Source organism: Culex pipiens, chromosome 3 (assembly GCF_016801865.2).
Source record: "Culex pipiens pallens isolate TS chromosome 3, TS_CPP_V2, whole genome shotgun sequence".
Lineage (NCBI taxonomy): Eukaryota > Metazoa > Arthropoda > Insecta > Diptera > Culicidae > Culex > Culex pipiens.
This window is the reverse complement of record NC_068939.1, coordinates 61,010,083-61,035,188: the sequence shown is the minus strand read 5'-3', so window position 1 is coordinate 61,035,188 and position 25,106 is coordinate 61,010,083. Positions and strand designations below refer to the sequence as shown.

The 25,106-nt window shown below is 37.4% G+C and overlaps 3 protein-coding genes across 3 annotated transcripts in view; 1 reads left to right on the top strand and 2 right to left on the bottom strand.

The window, feature by feature from the left end:
* LOC120414448 (ubiquinone biosynthesis protein COQ4 homolog 2, mitochondrial) overlaps positions 1 to 23,729 on the bottom strand; it is a 29,299-nt gene extending 5,570 nt beyond the window's left edge. Inside the window, exon 1 of the mRNA XM_039575635.2 lies at positions 23,602 to 23,729. The gene's annotated coding sequence lies outside the window, so the exon portion shown is untranslated. The remainder of the gene's footprint in view (positions 1 to 23,601) is intronic.
* LOC120414447 (UDP-sugar transporter UST74c) lies at positions 15,242 to 17,072 on the bottom strand. Its single transcript, XM_039575634.2, has one exon. It carries the CDS (start codon positions 16,508 to 16,510, stop codon positions 15,494 to 15,496), a length of 1,017 nt encoding a protein of 338 aa, XP_039431568.1. The 5' UTR covers positions 16,511 to 17,072; the 3' UTR covers positions 15,242 to 15,493.
* Positions 23,599 to 24,876, top strand: LOC120414444 (SOSS complex subunit B homolog). The gene is made up of 2 exons (XM_052709663.1): positions 23,599 to 23,617; positions 24,169 to 24,876. The coding sequence occupies exon 2, from the start codon at positions 24,182 to 24,184 to the stop codon at positions 24,794 to 24,796; it is 615 nt and encodes a 204-aa protein (XP_052565623.1). The 5' UTR covers positions 23,599 to 23,617; positions 24,169 to 24,181; the 3' UTR covers positions 24,797 to 24,876.
* The last annotated feature ends 230 nt before the right edge of the window (positions 24,877 to 25,106 follow it).

Genomic DNA, 25,106 nt, shown 5'->3' with positions numbered 1-25,106 from the left:
CCCTTCCAAAAGAGCTTATCGGCGAATCTAGACATCTAGTCATCGTCATAACGTTGGTGTTGCAAAGACAATAAATTATTTCAAACATTCATTTATTTATTAACCAATAAGTTCCAAAGATAGACTTCCAATACATCAAAATTTTCACAAGAGTCTGGTCTACACGCCTCGTGTGTCCGAATAAATCGCAAAAATGGCTTATGTGCCTTAAAAGTGTCCTAAATGCATTTAAATAGTCATCAAAAATAAAATAAATTAAAATGCTCGGAAATCTATGACCGTAAACCTTCGGACGAATGATTCATCCGACATTTTGTAGTGGAATAGTCATACTTGAAGCCTATTGTATGGGTTTTTGCCCAAATTTGCCCGAGGCTTTGTATACCGAGCTCGAAAACTAGCTAAATTATCACGAAATCTTGCTATAACTCATAACATATAGCTCCTATCAATTTGGCATCTTCGACAAAGTTGTTTGTTTTGATATTACTAACAACTCTTCTGAACATTGTAATCGTCTAAAATCAAAGTTTAACATAGTTTTAGTCAAAAAACTGTTTTTTGGCAGGTATTTATGAAAAAGGTTCCAAAACTGGTATTCAACGCAAAGATAGAGCTTTGGCGTCTTCAACAAAGTTTGTGGAAATTTTCAGCCCTACAACTTTGCCGAAAACACCAAAGCTCTATCTCTTAACTGTAAAAAGTTAGAAATTCCATAGCCTGCTGTGATGAGTGTTTTGAAAAACAAATTTCACCAAAAGTAGGCCATGACAACGCTGAACAAAGTTGTAGAACATGTCAAAGCACGAAAATGCTTACTTTTTGCTCTAAACAATTAAGTTCGTCAAAACAGCCTTTTGAACCACTGTGTGTTGTATGGAACTCGTTGCAAAACTTGATTTTTTCAGCACTCTTCGTATTTATCCAACTCGGTGAACCTCGTTTAATTAATGTACGACTCGTGCTGAAAAAATCCTCTTTTTGCAACTTGTTGCATAAACTACTATTATGCAACAAGTTGCAAAAAGAAAAAAAATTCAGCACGAGTCGTACATTTATCCAACGAGGTTCACCGAGTTGGATAAATACGACGAGTGCTGAAAAATCAAGTTTTGCAACGAGTTCCATACAATTTTTTTTGCAATTCCGAAAAACACCCTTTGAGTGGAATTATAAGTCAAATGTTCATGTATTTTGTCAATTAACCGTTTAAATCAAAAAAATGTTGAAAAGTATAACTTTTCGAAACAAGTGCTGAAAAGTTCAACTTTTCAGTGTTTCCATTTCAGTGCTGAAAAGTAGGATTTTCAGCATTTATTTTGAAAGTGTTATTATTCGATACTGTTATTTTTGTTTCAGAAAAGTAGGCTATTTCGTCGTTCAAGAATGACAGGAAAGGTAGGAAGTTTCACGACGGAATTGCAAAAAGATGGTTTCAATATCACTTGATAACAGTATAATGAAAAGAAGCCGAAATCCTTGATATAAAAGGTTTATTTATGTCTGGTCTAATAACAACGTAAGATAAGCTGTGTTTATTCAAGTGTAATCGAAAATTCTGAAAATTGCGTCAAACTTGTTGCAATACAATGCAATGCAATGTTTGACTTAAAAAACAATTTTCAATCAATCAAGCGTAATGTCTTAGAAAAATTTGTGGTTGCATTCACATATTTTATTCTGCTTGCCCTGGGTGCAGAATAGTTGTCCGCAAAGCGGCCTCAATTTAGAACTGTCAAAGTGGAACCAATTTATTGTTCGCAAAATGATACCAAGAAGTGGAAAGTATTGTAATCGATCTATAATTTATTTTGTCGCTGGTGTCGAGCTTTTGCGGTATTCGACGTAAACAAATCTTAAAAAGAGGGTAGAGCAATTCCATGTCAAATAGGGAATCGGTTGTACCCGACCCTCTCCGATTCAAATGAAACTTTGTAGACATGTTATCCTACGATTATATAAGCCATTTTTGTGTATATGGAGCCAGTTACTCTCGAAAATTACATTTGAGAAGGGCATAAGTGTTTTAAATATTTTTGTATTTCGTAATTTAAATATTGCTGTATCTCGAAGCCGTTGCATCGTATCAAAAAGTGGTCAAAGACAAACTTGTAGGAAATGGGACGGGCTTTTTGAAAAAAATACACTGAAAGAAAAAAAAAACACTCCACCTTTATTGGATTTTTTGATTTTTAAGTTGAGAGTGAGCCCACGATTTTTTTTCGTTCAAAATTTAGCCTAAGATGTTAAAAAAAGACTCACGTAAAATGCAGAATGGAGCAACTCACCTTAAAAAATACAAAAATCATTTACTGAAACTGTTTTTTTTCAAAAGAGCTCTAAACATCAAAATTTTCAAAATCCAAACACGAGAGTCGATTCTCCAGACAATTTTACATAAAAAACTCCATATTGACCATTGTCCTAAGTCCAATCCTTGTGAAGTTACAGCGGTTTTAAAAATAAAAATGTTGAAAAAATAGTTTTTTTGGTGGTTTTTCGCAATTTCTATATGACAGACTTGATTTTTTAGTCTCGAAAATATTTTTATCGGAAAGCTCGTCAAATTTCCCATAAGTTTGCCTTTGACCGCATTTCAATTGGATGATGTAATTGGAGATATAAGCTTATTACATTGCTCATAACTGAAAACATTTTTTTTCAGTGTAGTATAGTAAACTGGATAGTAAAATAGCTTATTTGTTAAATACCTGGGCAAAAAGTAAGTTTGATCCACGAGAACAAAAATTACGAAATTCCATACATTATTGGCAGGTTGCTCAAACGAAACCATAACAACATTTTTGCCTAGGTATTTAAAAATGTGGGTTTTATAGAAAACCTAGATGTATGGGTATCAAAAGATCGGAAATTTTATGCCCTTTTCGATGCCACATAGGTTGACTTGTGAATTGTGGGCAGGTTCAGATGCCGGCGGATTTTCCGACGACGTAATTCCGGGTTGGTACGAAATTCCAACGAAAAATCTATTCTATCGATACAAAGACCCCCAAAACGGTGTTATACCCACTCCAAAATGTTTATTTAGCAATTCTATGGTAATATATTGACACTTAGTTGAATTAAAAGTTTTCAAAATTAAGTTAAGATAAGTTTTATATAGAATTTTCAGAGTTACATAAACTTTTATACTAAGTAGTTAGTAAACTTTACATTCAATCCAAATTTTTTTTTTAATCAGTCAAGGATGCCTATTTGGAGTTGGGGGACTGGATTTATGGTGATTTGTCAACAAATAACATTTTTTATATGTTTATTTTTTCAAAAGGTGTACAAACTTTTTTTGCACTTTTTTGCTTTCTGTAATAGTATTTGTTATATAACTTTTATCGAAATCATCTTCTCATGAGCTTTTCATAGCAAAATGTTCGGCATGAGTTTCTGACCAAAACGTAGTACTAGGTATCTGTCAAACTTTAAATTGTTTACAAGTTTCATCACAAAATGTGCATGGTGCCCAAGGGCTGTAAATATTTTTTTTACATACTGTATGACTTCAAAAATCGTGCGGCTGTTGATACCTAAATTTGATGATTTTACAAATAGTTCGCAAGATATAAAAATATCATAGGACATCAACATAAAAAAAAATTAAGTTGGTTACCGAGCAGACGGAAATAACTTGGGAAGGTCAGTTTTTGATATTGTGAGAAGATCGAAATATGTTATTGGGATGATCGGATTAGTTGTTAAAATAACAAAAATCAATAACAAAGATTTGTTCGAAGAATAACTTAAACTGTTATTATGTTGTTATTGCAATAACAAACCAATAACACAGAAGGAATCATGAAGGAATAACAAGATTTGTTATTTTGTGCGGAGAGGTGGAGCAGCATAATAACAAAAAATGTTATTGAACTGGTATGTCTCCATAACAAAAAAAGTTATTGTTTTGGTTTATTTGTAATTTGCAAATAAACCTGCAGTTGCCATAATTCCTCTGTACTAGTCAGGGCTGCAGAGTCGGGTTCCTCCAAGCGACTTTGAATCCATACTTTGAAGACAACTCCGACTCTGGATGCAGGATATGACGTCAACGACGACTTCAGCTCTCCAAAAATACCTGACTTCACAGATTCCGACTCCAAGTAAAAGTTGCTGTAAATTTGCTGAATCCGATGCAGTCTCCGAGGTCTCACTCCAGCTCGAACTTGAACATCAGCTCCGACTTCCTGGTTCTGTGAAAATAATAACAGTTTTTGTTACAGTCGACTCTCTGGTTGTCAATATCCAAGGGACCGTCGAGGAAGAGAATCATCAGTTTACAGAGCGATGCAAAATGAAGACTCGATTGAAATTTGTTTTTTCTTGCTGACCAGCTATAGGAAAGAATCATGGCAACGTCCAGCAAACAAAAACAAATAAATGTCAAACACCCTTCAAAGCTTCGTTTCTCAAAGAAAAATGTCTATGCAAGCCATGAGAAAGTTAAATTATTGACAACCGGAATAGATATTTAAAGCAAATAGAATTCAAGGGACCGTCGAGGAAAAGATCCTTCAAGCAAGAGAAAATATCGAGGAGTAAAGCCAATCGAAGTATGCAGTTTGAAGGGACTGAAGAATTTATCGATAAATGGAGCAATATTGATATCGAGAAGATCGACAGCCAGAGAGTCGACTGTATTTACACTTCAAAAATTCGCAAAAAATAAATCAATTCCATTAGGGAATATAACAAAATTTTAAAAAAATTAACTCTCAAAAGTTAATTTTATCGGATTAATTTAAGCTTGAAACCCCATTTCATGGTGAAATAAATGACCCCGATGAAATTGGTCAAAATTAATTCATAGTTCTAGCCAATTTTTGGTAAAATCCCTTAGGGGGTATATCAAATAACTAAAATATCAACTTTCAAAATTTCAACTTTTCAGAATAATTTTAGCTTAAGGACCCCATTTCGTGGCCAAAATAATGACCGCGACGAAATTGGTCAAAATTATCCCATAGTTCTAACCATTTTAAACAAAGTCCTTTAGGGGTTATATCAAATAATTAAAAAAATCAACTTTAAAAATTTCAACTTTTCAGAATAATTTTAGCTTAAGAACCCCATTTCATGGCCAAAATAATGACCCTGACGAAATTGGTCAAAATTATCCCATAGTTCTAACCATTTTAAACAAAGTCCTTTAGGGGGTATATCAATTAATTAAAAAAAATCAACTTTCAAAATTTCAACTTTTTAGAATAATTTTAGCTTAAGGACCCCATTTCATGGCCAAAATAATGACCCTGACGAAATTGGTCAAAGTTATCCCATAGTTCTAAACATATTTAACAAAAGAAAAAATAATAACAGATTGTGTTATGGACACTTAGAAACTTTTCCATTTGTGCGATTTATGGTAATTTTATTTCTAAGTCAGTATACCGAACGAATAACAAATTTTGTTATTAGGAGGGTTTTTGAAATGTATAACATTTCCTCTTATTAGCGTGTTATTAAACATTTTCAATATAATTTCACTTCAATACCAAATTTTGTTATTTTATCAGAAACTGTTATTATTTTTTCTTCTTGAAGTTGAAGTTCAGGATTAAATAATAACACTTTTTGTTATTTTAACAGGATTTGTTATTGAAATATTATTAATTTTGTTATAACCGTCTGCCCGGGTTGAGTCTAGTACAAAATGTCAAACATGTTTTTTTTCCGGAATTATAAATTAAGAATTATTAGTATATTATTTTCACATAGAGTTAAAACCCATTTTAACTAAATTCAAATAAAATTTTAAAAAATCTGGTTTTTCTGTAGAAGGTTTTCCTGAGCCTTGCCTTAGATGGCCCCAAAGTAGTACTTTATGCAACTAGTTGTAAAACGAAGATTTTTTTCAGATCCAAATGATCAGTAAAACAATCGTATTTTATGCACTATATTGCCATCCATGGATAACGTCAATAAAGGGGTTATATACATGTATATAGGCAAAAAAGTCAGAGGTTAGTATGAGCACACACATCAACTTATTTTTAATTCTTTTTTCATGGCATTAAAATATACATTTTCACCTACTTTCAAAACAAATTTGAAGATATTTGGTTGCATCGTTGCCGAGATATAGCAATTTTGAGTGAGCAGTTTCAAAAAACGGGTGCCACAATATCTCAACATTGTCTTGACCAAACCGGCTCAAAATATTGGTGAAGACTCGTTAAACCAACCTCGTGTACATGACGAAGCCCGATTTTCAAAAAGTTTTTTTTTTAAGATAAAAATATTTTTGTGTTTTTCATATAAAAAACCGTTAGTTTTTGATTTTTGTATTTTTTAAAAAAGCTAATTTTAAAAATTGGGCTTCGTCATGCACACGGGATACATCTTGAGAGTCTTCACCTCAAATTTCAGCCAATTTGGTCCATCCCATCTCGAGATATCGTGGCACCCGTAAATCAACTCGGGGTTTAGAGAAAAACGCTAACAAAGTTTGACAGCCCGCTTTGCGCTTGGCAAAATTTTGAACTTAAATCGTCTCTTACTCAGTTTAATCTTCATAATCTTCATAAAACTTTCAGGAGTGTTTGATAATCATCTTCTGAGTGGATTTATCAAATATTCTGTAATATAAAACTTTGAAATTTTCTACATGTATGTAACCCCTTAACCAGATTTGTTGAACCAGTACTCTGTGATTATTGTAATGTATAAAATAATCTCTTCAGTCCTCTTTCTTGGAAGATAAAAAGCAGACCATTTCATTACTTCAGAAAGGCAGGAAAATTTAGTAGTTCTACAAAGGAGCAGCAGAAAAATATATAAAAATAGCAAAAATAGGAAAAGTCACATAGTAAAACAATTAAATTATCATTCCCTAAATTCTAATGTTCTTGTTCCAAAGCTGTTGAAAACAAAAAAAAAACCCTTAAAACAACTGAGAAAAACACGTTTAACCTCCAATCAATCCCAAACGAATGACGAGAATCAAATGGATGATGAGTTCGTGCTTACATCACCATCATTAAATCGCATTGACCTTGCGTAATTTACCTGCACGATTGGGCATGAAAAGAGAGTCAGCAAACTAACTATTGTTGTTATTCATAATAAGCACTTCCACCATATCGGTAGCACATATTTCTGTTGCACCCAGGTGTTTATTTTTTGTATGTGACTTTTCGGACAGCACGTGCCACACGTCATACATATAGGTACTTGACATTGAATGTTCTTAAGAAATTCTGCATTGCATTCCGGATAAAGCGCTTAACTCGTCAAGTGTGTACACGGTTAATTTGCCCGAGGTCATTGTCTTGTCCGAAAGCCAGGTTGGACAAAATTCCGCTCGTTCAATAAATATAGGCTGAGGCACACTATTCGTTCAACTATTCGCTTTTGCCTCGAACTTTATCGCCGCGTTCGTTTTGCTTTCCCGCGAGAGCTCCTCTTCTATACGATGAGGCCACCATGCCACAAAGGCGAACTTGAACTTGGACTTGGAGCCTCGCGGGGGGAACTCCGTCGTCATGCCACTTGAAAATGCCACCGCACACATTATAATGTATGTGCCAACGGAATAGAGTTAAAGCTGAGGAAGTGAGGAGAGATTTGTACGCATCCAGACAACTTTATGAGCATTATTCAGTTTTTGGGTGCAAATTCATTAGAATTGCTGCTTTGGTGGTTGCTCTTTTCGCAATCAAGAGTTACGACTCGGTTGAAGAAATTGTCGAACAAAATACAACGGTATCATACATAACTTCAATTCCAGAAAAAGTGATGTGGACATGTGTAGAATAATTTAAAGTTTTGGCATTATTTGAATTTCAAAACAGAAAATGTAGATGAAGTTATCAAAGAATTTCAACTTATTTTAATTAACCATAGATTTGGAGCCTAACACTTCAAAAGGGCACATAACTTTTGTAAACAAAAGTGAGTCATTTCGTGCTTTCCATTTCATTAGGGCACAAAACTTTTGCAAACAAAAGTGAATCCCTCTCACACCTTATGCAAACTGTCATTTGAGATACACTATTGTTTACATAAGTTTTTTGCTCTTTTGAAATGGTAGGCTCCATTTGAGTTTCACTCAAGCCTAGATTAAATTTTCAAAAAGGCTCTATCTGCATAGGAAAACCATGACTCATAGGTTGTTTTGAAAATTTACTCTAGAAATGACAGTTGAGCAATCCTCTACGAAATCGGTCTTTTTTAAGAATTTTAATTTTTGTATTTTTTAATCCGGCTAAAACTTTTTGATGCCTTCGGTATGCCTAAAGAAGCCATTTTGCATCATTAGTTTGTCCATATAATTTTCCATACAAATTTGGCAGCTGTCCATACAAAAATGATGTATGAAAATTCTAAAATCTGTATTTTTTTATCGATTTGGTGTCTCCGGCAAAATTGTAAGTATGGATAAGGACTACACTGAGATTTCCAAAAAAGTGTCCACGTGGTATGTGGATGGTACCTAACTAATGGTCCGATTTCAATGTTAAAATATGAAACATTCGTGAAATTTTCCGATCTTTTCGATAACTATATTTTCATTTTTTTAAATCAAGACTAACATTTCAAAAGGCCCGAACATTGAATATTAATATATGAGCAACTCTCTACGAAATCGGCCGATTTCGACCATTTTTATTTTTTGTATTTTTTTATTTGACTCAAACTATGTGGAAGCCTTCCCTATGACCAAATAAGCTATTTTGCGTCATTGGTTCACCCATACAAGTGTCCATACAATTTTGGCTGCTGTCCATACAAAAATGGTATGTAAATATTCAAACAGCTGTAACTTTTGAGTGAATTTTCTGATCAATTTGGTGTCTTCGGCAAAGTTGTAGGTATTGTTGAGGACTTTTGAGAAAAAAAGGTACACGGAAAAAAATTTGCAGATTTTTTTTATCAACATTTTTTTTTACTAAAACTCAATTTCCCAAAATACGTATTTTTTGATTTTCGAGATTTTTTGATATGTTTTAGGGGACAAAAATCCGCAAATTTTGAGCCATAGAGAAACATGGTCAAAAAATCTGCCGCCGAGTTATGAATTTTTTAAAAAATTGTGATTTTTGGAAAAAATCGAAGTTTTATGCAAAAACAAAATTGACATTATTTTTTATGCAAAATTGAATTTGCAATCGAAAAGTACTTTACAGATTTTTTGATAAAGGGCTCCGTTTTCAAGATATAACCACCGAAAGTTTGATTTTAGCGAAATATTTGAAGTTTTTCAATTTTTAAAAATAGTGACCATGAGTGACAATTTCTAAAAAATTTTTTTTTGAAGATTTCAGAAAATTAGTTATAAAATTGTCTAACAGACATTGAAGATTGGACCTCGGGTTGCTGAGATAGAGCCGCTTTAAGAAAAATATTCGCAATTCGCAATTTTCAGTGTAAGAACGGGCCTTGACCGATCTTATGCACCAGGTTCCCGACGAACACGCACTGCCCTTACACCTACATCTCACCCTTGCTCTGAGTCAGTACGAGCAGCACGCTAGAACACGCTTTGAGTGTTCGTGCCAGGCATGCACACCTTCTTTTCCGGTTACGCATTTTAACTCGGCCGGGGGTGGTACATTACGTAGGGTTTGATGTAAGTATAAGCGCCTAACCATTTATAGTGTGCCTATCAACTTTCATTAAAGCAAAAACTGTTTTATTTTTAGTTTGAATTCAAAAACTTATTGTTATTTACTGTGTATTGTTTTCTCCTGAAATCTTCCCTATTGTTGAATCTGTTTATCTGTTGCTATTTCTTTTGTCGCGGTGTTTTGTTACAATTTTTGGTCCTAAGCATGTTATAAAAGTTTTTCAAAAATACAATAGTAATATTTGTGTTAATCCTTTAACCATTCCATAAATTGAGTAACGGCTCAAGTCTCACTTGTTTGAAAAAAAGAGTGAAGATTGAAAACAATAGACAGTAAAAGAGAATTTATTTTATAAAAATCAAGAATCAATAGTAAGAGAATGATGAGCGTTTTTTGAAGAATAAAAATGAGAAGCTAGATGTATTAGATGTAAAATTAGACAATAGTTAATAAATAGAGATACAAAACAAGCTTAGATTATACTAATGATAATTTATAGGACAGATAAAGAATTATTCACATAAATAAATTCGCAACAAAATCAAAAAAGATTAGGCGAATGATAAATAGACTTGATATTACTAGTACATTAAGGAAAAGTATATTTTTAAGGAAAAAAAAAACAAAACAAAGTTTGTTACGGCAGTATTAATTGATAGAAAAGAGTGGAAAAGCTTTGAGAGATGAGAGAATCAAAAGTTAGTAAAATTAAAATCAAATGTTGGATATTAAATAGAAGAATCAGTGAAGAATTGGAATTCAGAAGAGCAAAATAAAAATAGGAGATAGGTGGTAGCTGAGAATGAAGAGAAGAGAAACCCCGTTGTGCGATGTTTCAGGTACATCCACAGCAGTTGACTCAACATACTGCGAATCAAAACAATACCGTCTACAATCACAAATTACTTCCCTTTCCCACATTGTCGCGCCCCTTTCTTTTAGCCGTCTCGACTCTGACCCGCGGTTGGTCAAAGGTTTACGATCCGTTTCCACAGGCCACCAGCTAGGTCATCATGAAAACCAAGCCAACGTGGAGGTAAGAAAATAGGACACTTGCAAGGAACCAGAGCTATACTGTCCTGATCAAGATAATTCGGATGATCTAACAGAACTACGGATGTAGTTAGTTACGCTCCTTCCAGGATGTTCCTTACGTGGACGTCAACCGAAGAGCACGCAACAAGGTCAGTGCCATTGCATGCTCTTAGGTATCAATCCTTGGCCTGCATAGAGCCGCTTTAAGAAAAATAAACACGAAAATTGAAGTTTTCTAAATCTCACCAAAACAACCCACCTTTTTCTAGTGACGATATCTCAGCAATTAATGGTCCGATTTTCAATGTTAATATATGACACATTCGTGAAATTTTCCGATCTTTTCGAAAAAAATATTTTGAAAATTTTTCAATCAAGACTAACATTTAAAAAGGGCCAAATATTGAATATTACGCCCATTTAAAATGCTAGTCTTGATTTAAAAATTTTCGAAATATTTTTTTTCGAAAAGATCGGAAAATTTTACGAATGTTTTATGTATTAACATTGAAAATCGGACCATTAATTGCTGAGATATCGTCATTAGAAAATGGTGGGCTGATTGGGTGAGACTTAGAAAACTTCAATTTTCGTGTTTCTTTTTCTTTAAGCCGCTGTATTTCAGCAACCAAAGGTCCAATCTTCAATGTCTTTTAGACAAATTTATAGCAAATTTTCTGAACCTTTCAAAAAAAAAATATTTTTAGAAATGGTCACTCATGGTCACTATTTTTAAAAATTGAAAAACTGCAAATATTTCGCTAAAATCAAACTTTCGGTGGCTATATCTTAAAAAAGGAGCCCTTTATCAAAAAATCTGTAATAGTAGTTTATGCAACAAGTTGCAAAGAGAGGATTTTTTCAGCACGAGTCGTACATTTATCCAACGAGGTTCACCGAGTTGGATAAATACGAAGAGTGCTGAAAAAATCAAGTTTTGCAACGAGTTCCATACAACATTTTTTGCAATTCCAAAAAGCACACACTGAGTGAAATTTTAAGTCAAATTTTCATGTATTTTGTCTATAAATCGTTTAAATCAAAAAATGTTGAAAAGTGTTACTTTTCAAAACAAGTGCTGAAAAGTTCAACTTTTCAGCACCCATTTGAGTGCTGAAAAGTAGAACTTTTCAGCATTTATTTTGAAAAGTGTTGCTATTCGATTCTGTTATTTTTGGTACAGAAAAGTAGGCTATTTCGTCGTTCAAAAATGTCAGGAAAAGTAAGTAGTTTCACGACGGAATTTCAAAAAGTACTTTTCGATTGCAAATTCAATTTTGCATTAAAAAGTAATGTCAAACTTGTTTTTGCATAAAACTTCGATTTTTTCCAAAAATCACTATTTTTTCAAAAATTCATAACTCGGCGGCAGATTTTTTGACCATGGTTCTCTATGGCTCAAAAGTTGCGGATTTTTGTCCTCTAAAACATATCAAAAAATCTCGAAAATAAAAAAATACGTATTTTGGGAAATTGAGTTTAAGTGAAAAAAAAGTTGATAAAAAAATCTGCAATTTTTTTTCCGTGTACCTTTTTTTCTCAAAAGTCCTCAACAATACCTACAACTTTGCCGAAGACACCAAATTGATCAGAAAATTCACTCAAATGTTACAGCTGATTGAATATTTACATACCATTTTTGTATGGACAGCTGCCAAAATTGTATGGAGACTTGTATGGGTGAACCAATGACGCAAAATAGATTATTTGGTCATAGGGAAGGCTTCCACATAGTTTGTCGTACATTTCACCTAGAAGCATTTCTGCCAAAACCTTAACTAAACTTAAACTATCTGAAATAACTTTAATCTTAAATCCCCGAAGTTTTTAGTTAGAAGCTAAACATTCTTTTACCTTGCCTTTAAACCTGTCTTGCCACTTCCAAAATCAGTAAACATAAATGAACAGTTCATATTTTACAAGTTGAACAAGCGTCGTGAATGAGAAATTAGACGACTTATTTCATTTCATTAGGGCACATAACTCATGTAAACAAGAGTGTATCTCTCTCACGCCTTATGAAAATTATCATTTGAGTGAAAGGGACACACTCCTGCTCACAAAACCTATGCGCCCTTTTGAAATGTAAGGCTCTATTTGATCGTCAAAACTCCAGTAGATCCTCGATTCGCAACAATGGTCGATACATCCATAATCCGAAAACCGTTAGTTCAACAGATCAACGAATTTTGTCCGATATCATTTCATTATTGATTGATCGAGACGCTATGGTAAATTTGACAAATCAGAATAGAACTCAACCTGAATGAAAATTAACGTTTCTGGCAGTATTACTTGCCCCAATGCCAATCTAATGCAATTCTGATAATTGTTTTTCTTTAATCAAATTCCTAAAATAACTACATGCAAAATCTCTAAAGTTCCAACTGACGAATAAAATGAGATAGACTAGATTTTAATTTGAACTCTTATGCAAAACTATCATTTTAAACAAAATCCTAACCTAACTCCCACGTTCGATAGGGGAAAAGTCACATATGTAGCGGTTTGCTGTACATTTGTGATATTTCCACTATCGGAGAACCTCTTGGTCTCGACGCCAGCTTAACTCACCAGCAGTCGCGTTAGTGTTCAATGTGTACAAGTTGTAAGGACACTTTAAGAGTGTCCAAATTACGCGACTTGTAGATGGTTAAGCCAAAAGACATCGATAAGCCTTGGTGCTACGGCAAAGCGGGTTCTCTTCAGCATGGAACGATATCCATTGTGTTAATAAAATGGAAGTTTTAACAGTATTTGGAACAATACAATTAAATCCTCAATTTCATTACCATGACGGATCTATCCATGCCCCTTGACAAAATGAGCACTATAACGATTCATATAATACTCTCCTTGCAAGGCCCAAGGATTAATTTTACTCACAGCTTTGATAAAAATTATTTCTGATCAAAAAATACCTGAATACATTTTCTTGTAGTCGAAGGATTTTTTACGTGCAGTCAAGCTGCTAATTGATCTTAACAATTATTAAAACCATTAATGTTGATGTCCTATACTATTTTGTTGCATAATATTAATTAAAACCAAGATCATAAATTTTTTGATAAATTTAAAATTTCCCGGGAATTCCCGCGAAATTGGCTGAAAATTTCCCGTTTCCCGGGAAATTAGTAACCCCGGGAAATTAGTAACCCCGGGAAATTGGACGCTCTATCTAAAACATATCAAAAAATCTCGAAAATAAAAAAATACGTATTTTGGGAAATTGAGTTTTAGTGAAAAAAAAAGTTGATAAAAAAATCTGCAATTTTTTTTACGTGTACCTTTTTTTTCTCAAAAGTCCTCAACAATACCTACAACTTTGCCGAAGACACCAAATTGATCAGAAAATTCACTCAAAAGTTACAGCTGTTTGAATATTTACATACCATTTTTGTATGGACAGCTGCCAAAATTGTATGGAGACTTGTATGGGTGAACCAATGACACAAAATAGCATATTTGGTCATAGGGAAGGCCCCCACAAAGTTTGAGCCAAATCAAAAAATACAAATAAAATCCATTTCCGGTTTTGGTAGAGAATTGCTCATATATTAATCGCTCTTGAAATTCTCGAAGAAAATCAATCAGTTGATGATTTTTTGTGAATTTCAATGTTAGCACCACTTAAATTCATTTATTTCGTTTTGTTGAAAAAGATTGTTTATTTACAGGTAATTTTTCGGCGTGTGGCGGAACACCGGCAGGTGAAGTATTGAAATCGGTATTTCGCCGAATAATCCAGATGACGATTGTTTGAGTTTCTTTTTCCTGATCTTTCGTGGGCGAGAGAGGAGAGCCATGTTGTCCTTCTGATTTTTCTCTTGATGAGCGTCTAGAGATTTTCTTTTGATGAAGATTCTTCCATCGCTGCTCGATGGTGAAGTTTGTGTGGGAAAAATCGGAAAAAATGTATGAGAACCCAAACTTTCTTACGGGTTTGTCTGCAGGATGCGTTACTTCAATCCAAATATTCCCAAAAGTGAGATTCTCATTGAAAATTTAATGCTCTACAACTTGGTGGAATATACCAAATATACCAATTTACCGATTTTAAAAAGTCGTGTAAGTATGTAAACATTTTTTTCACCAACTTTAGGCTCGAGTATCAATATCAATGGGTTAATCTTAACCGATTTCGCTCAAAATTGGCACATAAGCTTTTAAAATAACCCATACAACTGTTCTTCGCTTGTGGAGCAGAGGGACATTTTTTTTTCTGGGCACCCTACTGTAGATTAAAAATTTGTTTAGGACCAGGACTTGATAGAATCGAAAAAAAATATTCAGTGTTGAGCAGTTATTTGAAAAATTAGTTGTTTTTGTCATTTTAAAACATCAAGACAGAATCATTTTGAGAGTTCAACTTCTTGCACTTCTAAACTGAGTTCCCATTGATAACGGAGCGTCGTTCCACATTATCAACAACGATGATTGATAACAGCGGCAGGTTACAGCTATTCCGAGACTGATTAGTCTTGAGACGTTGGAACGTTTCAAGATGTACGTGGAATCAAATGTCACACCCAGGTGTGAACATTGAGAATGACAACTTACCGCAAATATCTGACGAGCTGAGTCAAGAAGGGACATTTTCTTTCCACGAATGTAAAAATTCATGTAAATTCACTTCTTCCGAGTTCGGCGCCGTCGACGCCGAACTCCGCGTTTACTGATCCAATACATGCTAAAATAAACTAAACTCGGCTTAATGGTGAACTTAAATAGTGCTTTCTTCTCAGTAAAAAATCTTCTATATCGCACACATCTTCAACACTCGCAATCGCGCTCACGCACACGCACTTTGGTTTCCTCTCGGGCCAGTCACAGCCAACACAGCTCTCGCGAAATCAAATTCAACAGCCGCAGCTGTTTCGTCACACGTTGTCGATACGGCCGCTGGCCGACGGTAGTAGCAGCTTCCGGTCGTCGCCACCGCTGGACGTCGCCGCGGGTGTCTTCTTGCGGAAGGTGACGTACGCGTACAGCAGCGAGCCGGCCACGCTGATGTTGATGCCGATGCTGTTGAGCCAGGAGAAGACGTAGTCGCCGCCGATAAACATGCCGATGTAGGTGACGCTGATGTTCTTGAGGCAGCCGACGATCGTGGTGGTGAGGGCGGAGTTGTACTGGGTGCAGAGGATGGTGCTGTAGGACAGGATGAAGCCCATCACGCAGGACAGCAGGAACTGGGCGACGAAGAAGGGATCGTCCCAGGTGGGGAACTCGAAGGCGCGATCGAGGTCGCCGCAAGCCCAGGTGCCGATGAGGGCCGGCACGAACATGAACAGGGAGTTGTAGTACATGAGGCCGTACTTGCCCATGTCGGCGGTGTCGAGCTTTTTCTTCATGTAGACTCCGTTGGCCGCCGTTAGGGCGTTTGTGATCATGACGAACATGTACCCGTGCAGGTTAAAGCTGAGGTCATCGCTGGCCGCCAGGAGGGCGCCTCCGACCATGGAGTACACGCTGACCTGAACGGCGGTGGTTGGCCGGATGCCGAGGATTCGCAGCTCCAGGATCATCGTCATAAGGATGGAGAATCGCCGGAGCGCGGCAAACATGGGTAAACTGAGGGCTTGCGTTCCACCGAGGCCAAACATCATGTTGCCTAGGTAGATCAATGGCAGCGGGAAGATTCTCCGCGGGATATCCCGGCTAAAGTCGGGAAACTTGACTATGTTGAAGCGTTTGCCCAGAAACAGGACTACGATGCTGGCGGCCAGCTGGCCCAAACTCAGCACCAGAAACGACGGAAACTGGTACGAAGTCAGCACCGTCTTGTTGACCACGGTGATCAGGAACGAGGCCATCCCGTAAAACAGCGCACTGGACAGCTTCATCAGATGAGTCACCCCATCGGCGCCGTTTCCGGCCCCGTCCATCGCTCCCATCGCGACCCACTCTTGCTTATCTCAAACTGTCGAAAGGTTCCGTCGATTCTCTTGTTTCAGCTTTATCATTCTACGTCCACGAAACCTCCCACTTCATCCCCTTCACAACTAACTTTAATTTGATGATAGCCTTCGATTAGTCCGGAACCGATGCTCAAGTGGCAAAAAAGAACTTAACTTTTGACGTTCCGTCTTTGATGGCACACACAGCGCTCAAGGTTCTTCCAGGGGCGCACACACACACTCACACGTGCGCATCTACACGAAGCACTTTGGCAAGAGAGATTCCCGATTCAGCCTCCTCCTCCGTATTTCGCGGCCGGAACACGGCTCGTCATCGCCGACCCGAAAACTATTGATTAACGTGGCACTTTTTTCCCGTCGATTGGCCCGACTTAATCCCGGCAAGAAGGTAATTAGTCCAGATTAGTCGACAGAACGCAGAGAACCGAACCGTCTTCCTTCTCCTCCTCTTGGAATTTTGCTCGGGGAGGAAAGAAATCAACACCCGCGACGGAAAAATGAAAACCGCGACCGGCTGCGCTGACAACTCGCGAAAGAATGACGATAGAATGACAGCTCAGCAGCAGCGCTGGCGTGAATGAAGAGAGAGCAGAAGGAAGAGCGAACAAAGAAAGAAGAGAGAGATTTTCACGTTTGTTGCAGGCGAAAAGAGTTGAAGTAGAAACAAAATTATTAGTAAATGTTAATCAAAATATTAGAAAGTGTTAATCAAAGAATACCTACCTGGCATTAAAACAAATAAATAAAAAAATACAAATATAGTTCGCTCTACAGCATTTCCTTGGCGTTCTCGATTGCGAGATTCCTACTCGAAACTAGGTGTCCGACGGCTTGATTGTTGAGGCCTCCACCCCGGGATTCAAACTGACGACCTTTAGATTGTGAGTCCAACTGCCTAGCAGCTTTTTGGGGCTTTATCATGTACTGTATTATTTTTTACGATTCTTAATTCGAACTGAGTGATTTTTCTATCAAAGCATTAATTGTTCTGGCCGTTCAAACTTGTTGCATGAAGTTGTTAAAAGATTTTTGATGCAATACAATACAATGCAAAATATTATTTTTTATATTATTTAACGAATCAGAAACATTTGAAAGTTGTTTTTGCATTCTTAAGGCTAACTGTAAATATGCAGTGTAAGCATATCTCAAATTGCCTGGATAACTTATTGTTCACAATTTGCGGACCAAAGATTTCCTGATTTTTTTTAATCAATAAATACAGTCCAGGCTCCAGGATCCAGTCCAGGATTATCCGAAGCCTCGATTATCCGAAGGTTTGTATAGGACTTCGGATAATCGAATCACGAACAAAAAAAATTTTTTTTTTCGTATTTTTTAATTTTCTTGTTTTTAAAATAAAATTTGAGTTCCACGACCCCATTTTAGTCAAATTTGAGTTGTTGATTGTCTTTTAAAAAATAAAATGTATTTTTTCAATTTTGCATCACCACCTTTTTGGCCGCCATCTTGGATTTAAAAATTTTAAATAATTTTAGCGTAGTTTAGGCATAGACTAATTAAAGACTAAACACTCCGAACAAAATTTTCCAAAAAATATGACTTATAAGCTGTGAACCGCGGGTACTACGTTGAACCGCATCGGCTCGCCCCTTGTATGACAGATCAACCTGGCAGCGCTGGCCTTTTTCGATTCTGTTTTGTGTTGATTTACGCGCGCATCTTGTTTGGTTTTGTTTTGTTTGGCAATCAAGGCAGCAGGCAGCAAATAAATCTGTTCAACAGATCGCCGACGACCTCACCGCCGGATGATTGGTATCATCTCAAATCCGGTCAACTCGGTGGTCCCGATTGCCTGCGACACTCTACCCAAAGTCGGAGTTTTGGACACTAGGCGCGTGTTAGGCATTTCCACGCTGGAAATTATCCGTGCCAACACGTTCATCGGTGAGGTTGTCGACATCGACGGGTCAACATTCCGGTCATCGGAGGTCACTCCGGCGAGACCATCATCCCAGAGCTTCCCAAGAACAAGATTGCCGCCCTGACGGAACGCATTCAAGAGGTCCTCATAGACATGGCCGGTGCCGGAGCCTGTTTTGCCCTCGCTCTGGCCCAGATCCACTTACTTCTCATAGCCACTGCTGCTGGGCAAGAACAGTCTCGAGAAGAGCCTTGGTCTGTCCAAGGTGAACGACTACGAACAGGAGCTGCTGAAGAAGGTTATTCCAAAGCTGATGAAAAACATCCAGAATGAACAAAAAAACAATTTATCTAGATTAAGTCGAAAATGTTTGTAATCAATTTATTGAACATAAATATTCAAGTGCATGATAAAAAGTATCCGCAACGTTATTGCTGAGGTTCGGAATGCCAAGTTGGCAGTTCAGGGCAAAGATCTTGGCCGTGTGGAGGTACGTCGAGGCCCAGATGGCGTCTGCATGAACTTTCTTGCCTTTTAGGGTGACGATTTCGGGTTGGAGGAGGTCGGTTTTTCCCCGGCGATATCAAACGGAGGCGGCCCACGTCTTGACTCTAGATACGCCGACTTTGCTTGGCAAACCCGACGGTGTTCACGTGGTCGTTTTCGGAGAGGGTGATGATTAACAGATTGTGAGGCCCTTGGTGCCGTTCGAATCCCGGAATGGCCTTCAAGCGTAGGCGTTTCCACCGTTCAGCAGACACGCGGAATGTGAATCGCTAGAAATTCGACCGCCCTCGGGATTTCACTTGGGATCAAAACAAAAACACAAACAATAACATTCCGCGAAATGTCATGTAAAAGTCAGAGTTGCCAGTTGATGACATTTCGATCTGTCATTTTTTGACAGTGAACCGGCCGTGCCGAGGGGTCATAAAAAGGTTGAGTCATGGTTCAGAGCCCACTGTGTAGTCTTTTATTAGTCTATGGTTTAGGGGTCATACCTATGCTCAGCAATCCAAAATTAGACAAAAAAAAAAAAAAATTCTCGTGATTTGATTATCCGTAGTTTTGATTATCCGAAGTGATTTTTTTCCGAGGCCTTCAGATAATCGAGTCTGGACCAAGGTCAGCGCTGTATTTAGGCCGAATCGAAAAACAAAATGGCTTATTGCCATAAAAAAAGAAAGTAACTTGATGCTAACTTGTTTTTTTTTTCTGCTAAAAGGCTAGATGCAGATCTGAAGGAAAGGGGTCAAGAAACAGCTTTACGAACAGCAGAACATAGGAGAGGGAGCTAATGTAAGGTATGCACTTCGGAAGAAATCGGTCAAGAAAAAAATCAAATGGGAAGCAGCGGTAGCGAAAGCAAGCCAGAAAGGGTGAAGAAAAGCCCCAAGAAAACGTTCCCTCTCTTTTGTTCTGCCGTTCGTAAAGCTGTTTCTTGACCCCCTTTCTTTTGAACAGCATACCGGCCCTAAGCCTGAATATGACCCCAATCTTGCTCTGAAGTGATTAAGAAAGTTTAAATCCGGGAGAATGGCCGAAATACTGATAAAATGCATTTGGTATGCTAAAAGGCAATCAACAACTCAAACTTAATTAAAACGGGGTTACCAAAGTCAAATTCGATTTTATTTATTAGAAAAAAAAAAATTGTGCGTGATACAATTATCCGATGCACCATACAAACCATTGGATAATCGAGGCTGGACCGAGTCTGGACAGTAAATAGTTATTGGAATGTTGTACAAGTTTAATTTAACAACAAATTACATATTCTCGGGTGATTTTTCAAAAAAGCCGTAAGAGCCACCGTGACACTAATTTTCGTTTTTCTTCAAATTGCAACAATATTTCATTTGTTTTTAGTCTAGGGCACTTGAAGGACGTGTAAATGAACAATCTCTAGCATATTTGAAATTGATTTATCGTAAGTAGGTCGAATACCGATGCAAAAAGGGCTTTGTTTACCAATGGCTCTTATAGCTTTTTGAAAACTCACCCGAGATATACACTTCATTTTTGAACACAACATTTTTGAAAAGGTCCTATAAGCTATTGTGTTTCATATGTTTATAGGGCCTTTTTCCCAAAAAAAATCTCTAATCTTTCTGAATTATGAAATTAGAGAGCATTTGTTTAATTTTACTCAAATACATATTAATATTTTTTTGATCTGTTGGGGACCAGCCATAACCCAGGTGGATAATTAATTGGAAATTTCAGCCCTCCGGCGAGGACATTTTTTTGTATGGGGCGAGAACTATAACTCCCCCCCCCCCTAAAGTGACCACGTAGTTTATGGATGGTCCCTTGTCTGTGAAAAAATTAGCTTCAATATCTTCAATATTTATCAAATCAAAATCTCGACTAAATTCAGTTTTGGAAATAGCCGATTTCTCGGGAAATTTGTCCCGGGATTTCCCGCTCGTCACCCTCTAGCAGGACTGGTGTAAAATAGGAAGGTGCTGTGTCCTATCCCTCGCCTAGACCAGACCAAAATCCATGATAAATCTGTCAGACCAAATCTGTCAGACCAAAGAGCAAAAAGTAAATAATCTTGGTCTTCGACGTAGGTGCACACAAATGAAAAAAATGAAATTTGAAAAAAAAAAAATTTCCAATTCAATGACTTGGTTTGGACTGCAAAATTGAAAGTACGTCAGAAAATGATTAAATAGTGCGGCGTCCTGTACACCAACAATTAAATAAGCAGTTAAAAGCCTTATTCTTCCACTCACGAGAATTTCTAGCAGAAATAGTTCTGCTAGAATCCTGCTAGAATGATTCTAGCAGGCCAGCCAGAATTCAGTAAGAATTTTACTAGAATCTTCTGTCGGAATGTTCTAGCAGAAAAAAAATTCGCCTTCCCGGTTGTGGCGAACTCGATTGCCGCCAAATCCGCGTTTTTGCCGACAATCTTTCTTTCTTTCGTAGACTTTGCTAGAGAAGGACGTTCTCATAATTATTGTAAGTTGTTAAAAATATGATTTCCAAAGCAATTCATCTTCAAATAATTTTATTCCAGCAGGAATCAGATCGCAGGAGTGCTTCCGCCTACAGAGTGATGGAACCGACTCGCAACAACAGCTCGGAGATCAACGAATCTACACTTCATCGTTCCTTGCCAGTTTCGCGAAGGAAAATTTACTGTTCCTAGATGATTGCGGAAATTCCTGGCGCAGAATTAGTTTGCTGGAGACCAAAATGGATGACTCACGAAAAAAATGCAAAAAAATGTAATGTAAACTAAAGTGATTGAATCAAATAAAGTTTATAACAATTTTGTTATGTTTTACTAACTGGAGTATTACAAAAAATATGTCTCTTTTATTTCGTAGACTTTTCTGATTTAATTCTGTTCTTACAAAATTCTAGCAGGATTCTAGCAGAAATTCATTCCGTTTAATTCTAGCAAAATTCTTACAGAATTCTAGCAGGTTGGCCTGTCAGAATACTCTAGCAGCATTCTAGCAGGATTCTTACAAAACCGGTTGATTTCGCTGGCTTCTGCTAGAACCGGTTATTGTATTTGAGCTAGAATTCTTGAGAAAATCTGGCAAGATGATGGCAGCGTTCTGGTAAGAATATTTTCGCTCTGTTAGAATTCTGTAAGAATCCTGTGAGAACGCCGTGACTGCCCAGTCACGGCGTTCTCACAGGATTCTTACAGAATTCTAGCAGAGCGAAAATATTCTTACTAGAATGCTGCCATCATTCTGCAAGAACTTTGTAGGAATTCTCAAAGAATTCTAGCTCAAATGCAATAACCGGTTCTAGCAGGGGCTGGCGAAATCAACCGGTTCTGTTAGAATCCTGCTAGAATTTTGCTAGAACTGTTCTGACAGGCCTCCTGCTAGAATTGTGTAAGAATTTTGCTAGAATTAAGTAGCAAGGATTTCTGTGAGAATCCTGCTAGAATTTTGCTAGAATGTTATGACTAAGATTCCTTCAATTATTTTCTTAAATTTTTGCATAAAAAAACAGTTACAGCATAAAAATATTTATTTAACAACACTCTTATTTCACCATTATCACGTTTTTTTGCTAACCACTAACACTTTTTGGACCTGCTTTGTTCTCTTAATGCGGTTTCTCAGGTCCACTTTCGTCGACGATCAGCAACTGGAACTCCGCGGACGCGGACTGCTTGGGGAAAAATTGTCGACGTAGATTCCGCTTCCATTATTGACGTTCCGTTTACTGCGATCTCTGAAGGCATCGGCAACAGTTCCCGTGATGTGCTAAAGATACCCTGGTACTCTGGCGGGAATCAGTTTTTTATATTTTCCCGGCTTAACCTCGTTCATTTTCCTGTTGAAACAAACATAAGTTTACATAAGTTTAATGATATTGGTTATTTATTCCATATTTTTCTTCAATTTACTCACCAAAACGTGGCTGTGCTGAAAAAAGCGTCATCCTTCGCCAACAAACGAAAATAAAAGAACAAATTTACAAGATGGCGGTTATCACATTCGCCACGAAGCGGTTAGACGGAAATGACGTCACTTTCAACAGATTTTGCTCTGTCAGAATATTCTAATAAAATTCTTACAGAAAGCTAGCAGGCCTGCTAGAATTATTCTAGCAGGATTCTGGTAGAACCAACTCTGCTAGAAATTTCCGTGACTGGGTGGGAATTGTTGATCGCGTTCTCCGTTTTCACCTGAAAAATCTTGAAATTATTTATACGGATTTGTGATTCCTCCTTTCCATCATTCTCTTGGTGTAAAACGTATATTTGGAACCCTTTTTTTATTGAAACTCTTGTTGAAACTGCATAAAAGACTGTAATATTACGGGGCCACACATAATGAAGCCAGCACTGCTAGCTGATTTACTCCATGCCACATTGTTTACATTTTGCTTTGCTTCGGGCTCGCGCTCTCATCACCAACACAGTCACATCGAGCCGCACGAGCATCGACCAAAAGAACGGGACATGGCGAGCGCGAGAGAGTGGTTGTAAAATAACGGTGGTGTGTGCGTGACGTTTTCATTCATTTTTGCCAGTTTTGACAGTTTCTCCCGGTTTCGTTCGTGCTACGCAATGTTTACATCTGCGAGCGGAACTTTTTAGGTGGTGAAATTTCGTGATAAGGAAACACACTTTTTACTTATCATTTACTGATAACTGTGAAATAGTTTTGATTGTGTTAAGTTTTATAGTGCTACGTACCGATCGACAAGAAGATGTAAGTAGTTTTATTGTTTAGTTCACTAGAAAATCACTTTTTAAGGATTTATTCCGGCTATCTTCCATTCACAACTGTTGCGAGCTAACTTGTCGCACTAATACTGTTGTTGGTCCGTTATGTTGGCAACATTGGAAAGGGTGCGTTAAGCAATCATAATTATTTATATTTTAAAATTTAGAATCTTTCTACTTGTTAGATGTTTAAAAGGTTTATATTTTTATATTTTTGTTTTGATTAATATTTGTAGCAATCATTTTTTAAAGTTCATGTGATTAAAATTAAACGACAAAATTTTATTAAATTTGTGAGGGCTAACATCACTTTAGACTGCCGTAGTTTTGTCAACGCAAACTAACAATAATAACAAAATACCAAACACAGTCCAATTTTGGCCTTTAGTTCATGCAATTTTAACATTTTCAACTGAAAATTGTCGTTTGTTTTAACTATATTTGGTTTTTATGGTAATTGCTCTTACACGTAAGTACACTAATTTCAGGAATTCATGAGACTCTTATGCTCTAACCTTTATTATCATTCAAAAACAGCACCTAACATCAAATGGAAATCGTCGCCATCAAAGATCTGTACCCGGGACTTAAAAATGTAAACGTGATATTCATAGTCCTGGAGGTAGGACCGGTCACGCTGACCAAGGAAAACCGCGAGGTGCGCACGTTTAAGGTGGCTGACCAAAGCGCCGCCGTCAACGTCTCAGTTTGGGACGAACCCGGCAAGCTGCTGATGCCCGGCGACATCGTCCGGCTGACCAAGGGCTACGTGGCCGTGTGGCGCCAATGTTTGACCCTGTACTCGGGCAAGAACGGAGAAATCCAGCGGCTGGGCGACTTTTGCTTCACGTTCAACGAAATGGTCAACATGAGCGAACCGAACCCGAACCTAACGGCGGTGGTGGCGGCGGCCGGGGGTGCCCACGGGAACGGAGCCACGCCGGGTGGGAAAGGGGGAGCGGGTCGGCAGCAGGCCGGCGGAGATGGTGCCGGTGGAAACCAGCCGGGTGGAGTGGGGGCGAAGGTTGGCCAGGGCGGTGGCCGGTTCGCGAATGCTGGCGGTGGCGGCGGTGGCGATCAGAGCAAATCTTCCCCCAAGAACGCACCCCGGACGGGACGCAGTGGCCAGTCGAAAGGGGCGGCGGCGAAGAATGAGCGGAGATAATTGGAGGGGGTTTTGGTGTATTTTTTAAAATTAGTGGTGTAAGATCAAACGAAATAAAATTGAAATTGAATGATGCATTGGCTTGATTTTTTTTCCTGGAATGGACATTCCTTGAAACTTGGACTTTTATTGTGCTTGATTTTTTTTAATTTTGTTTGTTTAATCTTAACATGTAATGATCTTTGTCGTACTGGTTCTGCTTGAAACATAATATTCTGCACCTTTTTTGACAGATTGACAAAATTCGTGATCAAGTTTGATGAAATCATGAATTGGTTTCATGAAATCAAAACTATGATTCATGAGAGAT

What these genes read in the sequence shown, in the direction of transcription:
- LOC120414444 (XM_052709663.1), top strand. Translation starts at nt 24,182, where the DNA reads ATGGAAATCGTCGCCATCAAAGATCTGTACCCGGGACTTAAAAATGTA.
- LOC120414447 (XM_039575634.2), bottom strand. Translation starts at nt 16,510, where the DNA reads ATGGGAGCGATGGACGGGGCCGGAAACGGCGCCGATGGGGTGACTCAT.